Source organism: Grampus griseus (assembly GCF_964374135.1).
Source record: "Grampus griseus genome assembly, chromosome: 4".
Classification (NCBI taxonomy): domain Eukaryota; kingdom Metazoa; phylum Chordata; class Mammalia; order Artiodactyla; family Delphinidae; genus Grampus; species Grampus griseus.
The window spans coordinates 47,574,468-47,588,105 of record NC_138997.1 but is presented as its reverse complement, the minus strand read 5'-3'; the positions used below and the strand labels follow the sequence as shown (position 1 = coordinate 47,588,105).

At 35.4% G+C, this 13,638-nt stretch overlaps 2 protein-coding genes across 4 annotated transcripts in view; both read left to right on the top strand.

The window, feature by feature from the left end:
- MTHFD2L (methylenetetrahydrofolate dehydrogenase (NADP+ dependent) 2 like) overlaps positions 1-13,638 on the top strand; it is a 139,960-nt gene that overhangs the window by 20,277 nt on the left and 106,045 nt on the right. The gene's annotated exons all lie outside the window — the stretch shown is intronic.
- Positions 11,966-12,988, top strand: LOC309821909 (small integral membrane protein 30). The gene has a single exon (XM_082653473.1). The coding sequence runs from the start codon at positions 12,098-12,100 to the stop codon at positions 12,275-12,277; it is 180 nt and encodes a 59-aa protein (XP_082509599.1). The 5' UTR covers positions 11,966-12,097; the 3' UTR covers positions 12,278-12,988.

Genomic DNA, 13,638 nt, shown 5'->3' with positions numbered 1-13,638 from the left:
TCATAGGAAATTAAGGTCTAGAAAATATCAGGGGTATATTAACATCACAAATCTGTTTTTTTTGTTTGTTTGTTTGTTTGTTTGCCGTACGCGGGCCTCTCACTGTTGGGGCCTCTCCCGTTGCGGAGCACAGGCTCCGGATGCACAGGCTCAGCGGCCATGGCCCACGGGGCCAGCTGCTCCACGGCATGTGGGATCTTCCTGGACCGGGGCACGAACCCGTGTCCCCTGCATCGGCAGGCGGACTCTCAACCACTGCGCCACCAGGAAAGCCCTGTCCAAAAATTTTGACATTGGGTTTAAACCCAGTTGTTTGGCTCATGCAAAGCAAGAATCTTTTTTTTTTTTTTTGTACTGTGTTTGCCAAGCAATCTTCTTGTGGTGTGCAGTTTTTAAATTTCCCCTGCTTATATTTGTATTACATTCAAATCATTATAGAAAACATATTGCATTTCCAAATATCTAGTTTGTCTTCAAAAATTAAATTCATGTCTGTAGAAATTTTACCCCTTTATGGGCAATATTCCTTTTTGTTAAATTTATTAGCAGTTTGCCACTAGATGGCACTAGTGATCTGTCTGTACTAAAATAAATTGAGTCCTGTGTTCATTTTAGAAGGTGAGAAGCCTAGAGCCAAAGGAATGATAACAAATATTTGGATGCTTTAAGAGAGGGCAATTTTCTATCTAGCTGAAAAGAAAAGCCAATAATATACAAAATAACAGTGACTAAAATGTGTTACGTTAAGCATGTATTATGTCTTAGGCACTTCACATTAGTTGATTCGTTGGATCCTCACAATAACCCAATGGTGGTGGAGCTATTATTATGTACATTTTACTGATGATGGATTTAAGGTACAGAGAGGTTAGGTAACTTCCTCTAAGATCACAGAGCTGGTAATTGAGCTGGGATGTGAATCCAGGCAGACTGGTCCCTCATGCCATTACCGTTATGTTACCACCCCCACCAGCATGCCGTGTTAGCTAGTGGGTAATGTGTGCTTACTAGGTGACAGGTACTCTTTTATATGGATGATTTTATTTAGTCCTCAAAGCAGCCTTATGAGTAAGAATTACCTTCTTCATTTTACAGATCAGGAGACTCTATTTTCCTTAACCTACATTATACTGGGACATATAGTTTGTCGGTTACTAGAAAAAGTTGGATAAAGTAGGAAATCATAAAACAATGCATTTAACCTTAAACATTGTATTATGACATAAAGTATTTATATATTAATTCATCAATCTTTTGATGTAGGTTGTTGGGGAGGAAAATTTCCTCTTCCCTTCTAGGTTCTTCTGGCTGGTGACCTGAGATAGATTCACAGGAGAAAAACAAACAAAAGTTTAATAACATATGTACTTGGGAGAGACCCAGGAAAACTGAGTGACTCGCCAAAATGGCTGAAGCTTTCACCTTAAATACGATCTTCAGCTAAAGACAAAAGATTCAGCTAAAGACAAAAGAAGATGTTGGGCGTAGTGGTTTGGGACTTCAAAGGGGAGGAAAGCAATTCACCTGGAGATGCAAAAGCAGATGTTTGCTGGGCCATGCAGGGGCATTGGGACGCAGAGTGGACTTTGATGTCTAGGCGCTGCTGGGTTTCCCCCAACACAACTAGTCCATTTTCTTTGCAGATATTTCTGGAGATACCTCTATTCTAGGAATAGGTCCTTTATCTAAATTCTTCAGGCAGCTAATGGGGAGGTAAAAACACAGACTTACTGAGTCTTCTGTTTCTTAAAAATAATCAGCCTAAAATAATCCTCATGCCAAAGAGACATTTTGGGGTGGCAAATTGTACTTCCCTACAGGATCCAAGTCTCTATGGAACCTACTGTTTGGAATTTTGTGTTATCTTCTGGCATTAATAATACCTATGAATCACTGCCTATAATTTTCAGTTTGAGATAAAACTAAGTGAAAATTCATCTATCTATATATATTTTTAAATTTATTTTTATTTATTTTTGGCTGCATTGGGTCTTCACTGCTGAGCGCAGGCTTTCTCTAATTGCAGCGAGCGGGGGCTACTCTTTGTTGCAGTGTGCAGACTTCTCATTGCAGTGGCTTCTCTTGTTGCGGAGCAAGGGCTCTAGGCGCGTGGGCTTCAGCAGTTGTGGCTCACGGGCGTAGTTGCTCCGCGGCATGTGGGATCTTCCCAGACCAGGGCTTGAACCCGTGTCCCCTGCATTGGCAGGCGGATTGTTAACCACTGCACCACCAAGGAAGCCCCCCATCTATATTTTTAAAGTGTTTCCCAGTGTTCATGGTTGTCTTGTCCTTATCTAAGTCATTACTAATTCTTTTTAATTCTCAAGTCTTTTGAGAACATTCAACTTAGTCTTCATAGACATAACAACTGTTTGTTTGTACTATTTTAATTAAATCACATAATTTACTGTGAAAGAACTGGCAAAAACAGGTTGAGAAATACACACACTTGTCTCTTGATTATCATGAAACTCTACTGGTAGGTGCAGGAGTAGTTTATTAATTACATTCTGTTATTCTTTCAGCAAGCCCTGGGCATCAACCTGCATGCTTTAAGAAGACGTGGAAATCATTAGTCATTTTGATAGGTTGTGTTGGGGAAGGGCAAATTTCCCCTCTATCTCTCTTGAGTTCTGTGGCTGGACTACTACACAAGACAGATTAACAGGAGAAAAAGAAACAAACTTTAACTTATGCACATGGAGGTCCCACAGTCATGGGACCTAGGAAGTGGCCAAAGCAGGAAGCTTTTATACTTTTTAGACAAACAAACAATAAATTTGTGAGGAATTCACAGGACAAAGAAAATTAGGCTTTGGGTGCTTAATTAGTGAAGAATCTAAGTAGAGTTTGAGCTTGGGATGGTAAACTAAAGGAGTAACAAGTTTTGTTTATATGAGTTTCTCGCCCCAAATTCCCTATCTCTGGAAATCAGGGTGTCCTACCTTCAGATGCAAGGAGTGCACCTTTCATGAGAGATTTATTTCCTACTTTAAAGGAGACAGAGAGGAGGGTCAGAGTGTCCCTCTTACAATGGCTCTTTCTTAAGTAACCAATTCAAAATAATTAGTATGCCATTGAAGCGTATTTTGGCATGGCCTGCCCTGAGCCCCAACAGTTGGCTATGTGCAAGTGGATTGAAATAGCCTCTCTCCGGTACATGCCTTATAAGATTGTTATAATGAAACAATGAGCAAATGAACTAATGAAATGATTCTAGTCAATTACATCTCCAATTTTCCATCATTTTGTTAATAATCTGGATTCCAAGTTATTTCATGATTCGAAGTCGGAAATTATTTTTCACAATTAGGGCACTATGTTGAGCAAAAGAAATTCCAAATTAGAATTATAATTCTGGTGTTGGAATACAAGCTTGCATAAGGATTAAACAGAATGTGCAAGCAGTTTTCATGCATCTCATTTGGGTAAGAAAGCAAAGAAATGAGAGAGAATTCTGTCCTATTTGATGGTAATGAATCTATCACAGGCTTAAGCCCATGCTTTTGTTCAGGAGCTGTGTGACTTTGGTCCGGATTGAAAGTACTCAGGATAAAATTGTGTGTCCACAGTCACATGGTCTGACTGTTTGTCCTGTAACTGGTCCTACATCTAGGGAGAGATGAAACAATCATATGTGGATGCTTCCCTACTCCTTTCCTAACTGTGCATAGATTCTATCAGTATCAATAAGTGATTGTTTTGTCAAGGCCAGAATGATGTCTGCTATTGGTGTTGTATATATTTTTCTCCTAATTACGTATTATTTGCTCTTAGCTTTTATTGAGTTACATCTATTAAACTTATATTAAATATCATTTGTAGAGTATGTCAACTGAAGAAAAATGCACACTCTAAAAGTTGAGAGTTAAGTTTTATTTGGGGACATTACTGAGGACTGTAGCCTGGGAGACAGCCTCTCAGGTAGCTCTGAGAAACTACTCCAAAGAAATTAGGAAGGAGCTAGGATATCTAGGAGTTTTTTCTGGAAAAAAAAAAAAAAAAGGTAGTTGAACATCAGAAGATTACTACTAATCACAAAAAACAGACATCTCAAGTTAATGATTTTAGTGATTTTCTATGTATGGGAAGATGCAAGAGTCTGGACTCATTGAAATTATTCCTTAGATATGCATCTTAACTATCTAGGGTCAGTATCCAGAACACAGAATGTTTCCTGGTTTTCTCCATCCTGAATTACCCTCAGGGTACACTGTTAGGCAGGGGGTGGGGTGACTACAGTGGTTGATAGCTTGATGGTGGGCAACTTTTGTTGTTGACTGGAATGGCAGGCAACGTTCCCTTTCCACAAGTATGTGTCAGTTTGTAGTGTTAAAAATAAGGTGGAATAATGGTCTTTAAAACTTGGGAACCAGTGACATTCTTTTTGGACTAAAGCAATGAAAGGGAAATGATAATGTCCACAAGCTTGAAGCACACTGGAAATTTGCTATAAATGTTTGTTGTCGGGTGGTACTTGGTACAGGGTGAATTTGGTTTAAAAGGGTTTAAATTATATGAATTATATGAAAGCATTCAGATGTAAGTCTAGAAAACAGCAATCACTCAATTAAATTTTAATGTGGTTTTTTACAACTGCTCCATGATAACTATTACTAGTATTAGTAATGGCGATTTTTATCATGTATTATTGCCAGACATTGTTATAAAGTGCTCTATATACAAGAAATCATTTAACACTCAGAACAACCCTTAACAGTAGGTACATTTTTTTTGATCTGTGGTTTATAGTTAAGGAAACTGAACTGAGAAACTTGTGTAAGGTCACAACAAGTGAGTAGCAGAGAAAAACCAGGAGACCCATTTATAGTATTCTTTCAATCATAATCACAGTCCCACAACTGAGACTGCAAGTCAAGCACCAAGAGACGTGCTTAATCACCTTTTTGTATTTTCTTGCTTTCTAAGAAATCGACCTCTCGTCTATTTCTGGGAACAAAATTATTAGGTAGAATGGGAAAACTTATTCTATCTTATCTATCTTTTTCTAAAATAGTTTTTCAAATATTTCCCTTCATTTATCTAGTTTGAAGCCTTTGAGGATTAACATCTTCCAATTTATGTAAGAGGATTGAACAGAGAAATCAGAATGAAATACAGGATTAAAGGATTAAATATGGAGAGGGCGAGTAAGAAAAGTGAGAATTCACGGTGTAGATATAACAAAGACAAAATTTTCTAGACTTAAGTAGGCATAAAAATGTGGGTATTGACCTAATTAGTGCATGTAGATATGTATATTTGTCTAAAACTTGATTCTTCATTTGGAGAAAAAAGGTCTTGCTATAATTGCTCTTCTTGAGAGCTTGTGGAATTTATGTATGCAGAATACTTTTTACTCTATTTTTAATGTTCTTGACCAGAATGGGAAATTTTCATCACTCTGGACTCCTCAGTTTTTGTAGAGCTTCTTTTCTGTTTATTTCTAAATAATTTCTAAATTAGACTTGACCTTTGTTATAGCTCCCCCCCTTTCTTTATGGAGAAAAATGATTCCACATAGAGTATTTCATTGCTTTTCAGTAATATGTTTCTTCCACTAGACTATTAGTTACATCAAAGCAGGGGGAATTGGAGTCAACATTTTTATTCCACCTTGCATCATGGTAGACTCTTAGTGAATGTTATTGCTGGAATGAGTGAACCCTATAGTTTCACAGCTATTGCTTTGTGTGTATGTGTGTCATTGAAGGTTCATCCTTCTACCTATTCTTCTACATCTAAGAGAGTAGTGTGTAAGTTCTGTCACGGATCAGGATTTGGTGAGGATCTTATACCCCCATACCCTTGAAGGCTTCCTAAGTGATAGTATTTACTATACAAAGGACATGCTAGGATAATGTACATTTTATTACTTGAATAGGACTTTAGCCTCTGACCTCTTAACTACATTGATTATCTTTCAAACATACTGGGACTGACTTCTTTCCAACTTTTAGGCCTTAGCTTAAATGCCACTGGCTCAGAGAGCCTTTCCCAGCCCATACCTTCTAAAATTACTTTAATTCTGTCAATTCCTATGTTAGATCTGCTTTTTTCTATGGCAGACAAACAAAGTACTCCAAATATCCACATATTCCCTTACATTTCCCAACTTCTCCTAGGTTGGGGCCATGTCACTTCTGGTTACTGGACTGTGAGGGAAAGTGACTTTTTTGAGCCACTTCTGGACTGAGATGGTTAAAAGCTATGTGGCCCCCATCCCCTCTCCCCCTTTTGTTGCAGTTATCATGAAAGCTACATGTTATAGATGATTGCCAGTTATGAGAAGAAAGGAAGTGGGATTCTTAACAGAGGCTTACGTGAGTAAGAAATAAGTATCCTTTCATAAATGATTGGGATTTCAGATTAAAACACACACACACACACAAACACAAATGTGATGAAAACTATAAACACACAGATCTAAGAAGCTCAACGAACTCCAAGCCCATAAAATATGAAAAAACTATACCTAAAACACAAAAATCAAATTGTTCAAATGCAGTGTGATAGAAAAAATTTTTCAAGCAACAAGAGGGGGGAAAATGTCACATTATATACAGAGAAACAAAAGGAAGGAAATAGATATCTTGTCAAAAACAATGTAAGCAAGAAGACAGTGGAACACCTTGATTTTTAAAGTACTGAAAGAAAAAAAAACTATTGATCATGAATTCTGTACTCAGTGAAAATATCTTTAAAAACCAAAGGCAAAAAAGCATTTTTTTAGACATTTAGGAAGAGTAGAATCCAGACAGAGCTGAAAACAATCAACAGCACACCCACACTATAAAAAATGGAAGTCCTTCAGGCTGAAAGAAATGATACCAAATGAAAATATGTATCTAGCCAAAGGAATGAAGAACAATGGTAGCTACATGAGTAAGTATATCTGACGTTTTTCTTATTAGTCATATAATTTTAGAATATAATTGGTATTTATCCCAAAATAAAAATTTAATGTGTGGTTTGCAACATGTACAACAATAGCACAAAAGTCAGAAAGGAAGAAATGATAGGACATCATTGTTAGATTCTTATGCTGTATGTGCAGTGATATATCACTTGAGGGTAGACTGAAATAAGTTAAAGCTGCGTACTATAAAATCACAAGCAACTGCTAAAAAAAACCCACACAGCAAAGAGTTATAGATAATAAGCCAGTAAAAGAGATACCATCCAATAATTAAAAATGTTCAAATTATTCTAAAGGAAGATAGAAAATGGGGGAATGATAGATTTAATCACATAAATGTAACGTTGTATATAATCCAATTAGATGTCAGAGGTTGTCAGATTGAATAAAAAACAAGACCCAACTATATGGTGCCTACAGAAAATAAATTTTAAGTATAAGGATCCAGAGAGGTTAAAAGAAAAAGGATGTAAAAGACACACTATATTAACATAAATCAAAAGAAAGCTGGAGTGGTTATGTTAATAGCAGGCAAAGTATATTTCAGAGCAATGGATACTACCAGGAATAAAGAAGGTCATTCCACAGCAATAAAGGAGTCAGTTTATCAAACAGAAATAGCAACCTCAATTGTTTATATACCTAAGAAGAAAGCATTAACAAAAACTAATAGAATTGTAAGGAAAATAGACAAATCCAAAATTATAATAATAGATTTTAGTACCTCTTTCTCAATAACTGAGAGAACAAGTGGAGAGAAAATCAGTAAGAACAAAGATTTGAAGTAGAATATCATCCAGTTTGATCTAATCGACATTTACAGAACACTCTCCCTGCAAACAACAGAATACACATTTTTTTTCAAGTTCACATAGAACATTTACCAAGAGATAACATATTCTAGGCTATAAAACAAATCTCAAATATAGAAGGATTTACATTACCTAAAGCATTTTCCCTCACCACAATGGAGTTAGATTAAAGATCACTAGCAGAAAAATATCTGGAAAATTCCCAAATATTTGGAAACTAGAGAACATCTAAATAACCCATGTGTCAAGTAAGAAAATAAAAGGGAAGTTAGAAATCACTTTTAACTTTTCAATGAAAATACAACATATCAAAATTTATGGTATGCCACTAAAAAATTACTTAGGAGGAAATATATCGCACTAAACACCTATCTTAGAAAAGAAGAAAGGTCCCACATCAATAACCTCAGCTCCCACCTTAAGATACTAGAAAAAGAAGAGCAAGTTAAAGACAAAGTAAGAACAAGAAAGGAAATAATAAAGATCAGGGCAGAAATTAATGAAATAGAAAACAAAAAAATAATGAAGAAAATAATGAAATGAAAGCTAGACTATCAGGGAAAAAGGAAGATACAAATTACCAATATCAGGAATGAGAAAAATAACATCACTATAGATTTTACAGATATTAAAAGGATAAAAGGTAATATGTCAGACAACTTGATGCCAGTTAATTTGGCAAATTAGAGGAAATGGACTACTTTCTTGAAAGATACACACTGCCAAAGCGCACTCAAAAAGAAATAGGGGGCTTCCCTGGTGGCGCAGTGGTTGGGAGTCCGCCTGCCGATGCAGGGAACACAGGTTCGTGCCCCGGTCTGGGAAGATCCCACATGCCGCGGAGCAGCTAGGCCCGTGAGCCATGACCGCTGAGCCTATGCATCTGGAGCCTGTGTTCCGCTACGGGAGAAGCCACAACAGTGAGAGGCCTGCGTACCACAAAAAAAGAAAGAAAGAAAGAAAAGAAATAGATAACCTAAAAAATTGACCTTGTAGTGAAAATCTATTTCACAAAGAAAGCTCCATGTTCAGATGGCTTTACTAGTGAAATCTACCAAATATTTAAAGAAAAAATAATATTAAAGAGGAGGAAATACTTCCTAAGTCATTATATGAGACCACCATTACTCTGATACCAAAAAACAGGCAAAGACATTACAAGAAAGGAAAACCACAGAACAGAAACTTTCATGAACATAAATGAAAAAGATATTAACAAATAAAATCCAACAATATGTAAAAAGTATCATTCATCGTGACCAAAATTCATCATGACTTTTATTACAGGAATGCAACATTGGTTTAACGTTAGAAAATCAAACAATGTATTTCACCACATTAACAAACTAAAAATGGAAAATCATATGATTATCTCAATAAATAGATTAATTTTTTGGTAAAATTCATTGATTCCTGATAAAAAGCTGTCATAACTAATAATAATAAAAGGGAACTTCCTCAAGCTGATAAGGGACACATATAAAAAATTCACAGATAACATCATAGTTCATTATGAAAGACAATATTTTCCTCTTATGATCAGGAAGAAATCAAGAATGTCATTCTTATCATGTCTATTCTTGGAGATTCTAACCAACACAGAAGGCAAGGCAAGGAAAAGAAAATAAAAAGCAGATAACATGATTGTCTATGTAGAAAATCCAATGGAATCTAGAAAAATAAAAAGCTACTAATACTAATAAATGAGTTTAACAAGGTTGGAAGATACAAGATTAATATGCAAATATCAATCTCCATTCTATGTATTAGCATCAAATATCAGATACTAAAATGAAAAGAGACATTTAAAATAGCATCAAAAATGTGAAATCTTCAGGCATAAATTTGACAAAAGATGTGAGAACCTGTGCATTGAAAGCTACAGAACATTCCTGAGAGAAATTAAAGAAGACCTAAATAAATCAATATATTATGTTCATGTGTTGGAAGACTAAATATTGTTAAGATGTCAGTTATCTTCAAATTAATTTGTAGATTCAAGGCAGTCCCAATTAAAATCCCAGCATACTTTTTTGTAGCAGTTGATAAACTGATTGTCAAATTCCTATAGAAATGCAAAGTACCTAGAATAATTAAAACAGCTTTGAAAATGAGTAATATTGTTGAAAGAGTAATACTTCCTGATTTTAAGACTAATCAAACGTCTCAAAATCAAAGGATACAAACTTTCAGTTATCAAATAAATGTCATGGCAATGTAATGCACAGCACAGTGACTAAGATTAATAATACTGTATGGCATATTTGAAAGTTCTTAAGAAAGTACATCTTAAAAGTCCTCATCATAAGAAAAAAAATTGTGACTATATGTGGTGAGAGATGTTAACTAGACTTATTGTGGTGATTATTTTGTAATATATGTAAATATTGAATCATTACGTTGTACATCTAAAACTAATATAATGTTATATGTCATTTATACCTCAATTAAAATTTGTTAAAAAGACTAATTATAAAGCTACAGTAATCAAGACAGAGTGGTATTGGAATCAGGATAGAGAAACATCAATGGGCAAAAATTGGAAGTCCACAAATAGATCCACACCTATATTAACAACTAATTTTTGACAAAGGTGGAAAGACAAATTAGTGCAGAAATGATGTGCTTTTCAATAATGGTGCTGGAACAATTGGATTGCATATGGATACGAAACAAGAGCTTGATAAATTAGATTTCATCAAAATTTAAAACCACATGACACAGCAATCCCACTACTGGGCATATATGCTGAGAAAACGATAGCTCAAAAAGAGTCATGTACCACAATGTTCATTGCAGCACTATTTACAATAGCCAGGACATGGAAGCAACCTAAGCATCCATTGACAGATGAATGACTAAAGAAGATATGGCACATGTATACAATGGAATATTACTCAACCATAAAAAGAAATGAAATTGAGTTATTTGTAGTGAGGTGGATGGACCTAGAAACTATTATACAGAGTGAAGTAAGTCAGAAGGAGAAAAACAAATACTGTATGCTAACAAATATATATGGAATCTAAAAAAAAAAAAAAGGTTCTGAAGAACCTAGGGGCAGAACAGGAATAAAGACACAGAGGTAGAGAACGGTCTTGAGGACACGGGAAGGGGGAAGGGTAAGCTGGGAAGAAGTGAGAGAGTGGCATGGACATATGTACACTACCAAATGTAAAATAGCTAGTGGGAAGCAGCCACATAGCACAGGGAGATCAGCTGGGTGCTTTGTGACCACCTAGAGGGGTGGGATAGGGAAGGTGGGAGGGAGACGCAAGAGGGAGGGGATATGGGGATATATGTATATATATAGCTGATTCACTTTGTTATAAAGCAGAAACTAACACACCATTGTAAAGGCATTATACTTCAATAAAGATGTTAAAAAAATAAAATACAACTTCTGCTCTTCAAAAGATACTATTAAAAGAATGAGAAGATAAGGCAGACAAGAAAATATTTGCAGAGCATATATTTGATAACATATGTATATGTGGAATATATGAAGCGCTCTCAAAAATCAAGATCAAGAAAATGAAAACAACCCAATTAAACAAAGCCCAACTCTAGCCAGAATAACATAAATCCTCTTGTCCTTAAAGCGAGAAAAAACTGAAGGAACAAAATCAATACTTTTCTTGACCCATCAGAGAACTGAGGTTGCAGGGCAAACCACCATACCAAAATCTGGAGAGATAAGAAAATCCAGAAAGTTGCAACCAAGATCTATTTACCTGTACAGAAGCTACTGGAACCATAAACTGATGGAAACAACGTAATTGGGAATTTTGATGAATTTCTGGAAGTAAAGTGTGTACTAGCATAAGAATGAGAAACTCCTGGGGGCCCTAGTCTTGGATGTAGCTTTCAACAAAAAAATGACAAGACATGCCAAAAGGCAAAGAAAAACAGTCTGAAGAAACCAAAAAGCATCAGAACCAGATTCATATCTGACACAGATTTTGGAGTTGTTAGGAAATTTAAGATAACTGTGATTAATATATTAAGGGCTCTGGTGGAAAAAGACAATATGCAAGAACAGATGGGTAATGAAAGCAGAGAGATGGAAACTCTAAGAAAGATTCAAAAAATGCTGAAATCAAAAGCACTTTAACAAAAATGGAAATTGCATTGATGGTCTCAATTGTAGACTGGACATGGCCAAGAAAAGAATCAGTAAGCTTGAGAATATATAAGTAGAAACTTCTCAAATTGAAATGCAGGCCATTCCTGTAATGGCTGCTTCCTGGAAGGTGCTGTCACGTGGAGCTTAGCCTTAGCATCCTGAACTGGTAGAATTAAAAAAAAAACGCTTTCTTTGGAACCTTCAGCCTTTAAGAACCAGTCACCTCAAGATCTCGACATCATGATCTCAGTTTCAACACAACTGTTCCTAGTTCTCTTTTCATTGCTTCTGGTGCTGCCTGTTGTGGAAGCAGTAGAAGCCGGAGATGCAATTGCTCTCTTGTTAGGTGTGGTTCTCAGCATTACAGGCATTTGTGCTTGTTTGGGGGTATATGCACGAAAGAGAAATGGACAGATGTGACTTTGAAGGGCCTCCTGAATCAAACCTTGCCCTGAAAACCTTTGTGCTATTGAGGTTCAGAACTGAGTTTTGGTGTCTGAAAGTTCTCAAGAAACAGTAAATAGGGTAGCTTCATAGTCTTGGTTATTTCCCTATAAATAGGAACAAACTGATACGTTAAATGGAAAACAAAACGTTTTCTTCACAACAAATAATGCACTGAAAAATGCCGTCTGTAATTTGCATTTGCTAGTTAGAAAGAAGGTCAAAGAAGTGAGATGGCTGAACTCTGCATAAGTAATATTTCATAATTTCAGAATTCTCAATAATAAGAAGAAAACTCTTGCCCAGAATCCTAGGAAATTGCCACTGTTTAGTTATAATCACTGCCTCCTGCATCACTGAGGAGTCTTTTCTCCATATTTTTAATGCATTTTTGTTTTGTTATCTCCCAAGTTAATATTGTACCTAGATATTAAATACAGTTGGTCAAAAAATTAAAACTTATCTCTTTGTGGGGGAAAAAGTTTAGAAAATGTATTCGATGTATCTAACATTGAAATGGAGAAAAGATTTAATGTAAAAAAATTATATTGACACTGAAATGGAGAAAAGATTTAACGTTTAACAAAAACAAAAAAATCTTTATAAACTGCTAACATCTCCATGGTGAGAAGTACTATATTAAATATAAACCCATTATGTAAAAAAAAAAAAAAAAAAAAAAAGAAATGCAGAGAGGAAAACAAAAAAGACAGAAGAAAACTTCCAAGAACTATAGGACATTTTTAAAAGGTATAACATACACACAGTTGGAATACTAGAGAAGAGAGAACAGGGCAGAAGAGATATTTGAAGTAATAATGGCTAAAACTTTTCAAAATTAATAACAGACACCAGACCATAAAGAAAACCAAACAGGATAAATACCAAAAATCATTAAAAGATTTGAACAGATACTTAACCAAAGAAGAAATACAAATGATAAATAAGGACATAAGTAGATACTCAACATCTGTAGTCATTAGAGAAACTCGAATGGAAACTATAATAAGATACTACTACACACCTATTAGAATGGCTGATATTAGAACTACAACTGACAATACCATATATTGGTGAGGATGTGTTGCCGGTAGGAATGCAAAATGGTACACTTTGAAAAATAGTTTGGCGGTGTCCTAAAAATTTACATATATATATTTATTATATGGTCCATCCATTCCATGTCTATGTATTTACTTAAAGAAAAAAGATATATGTGTCAATATAAAGACTTGTATATGCATGTTCATAGAAGTATGATTTGCAATAGCCAAAAGCTATAAACAACTCAAATAGGCATCAACAGGTGAATAGATGTTAACTGTGGTTTATCTATA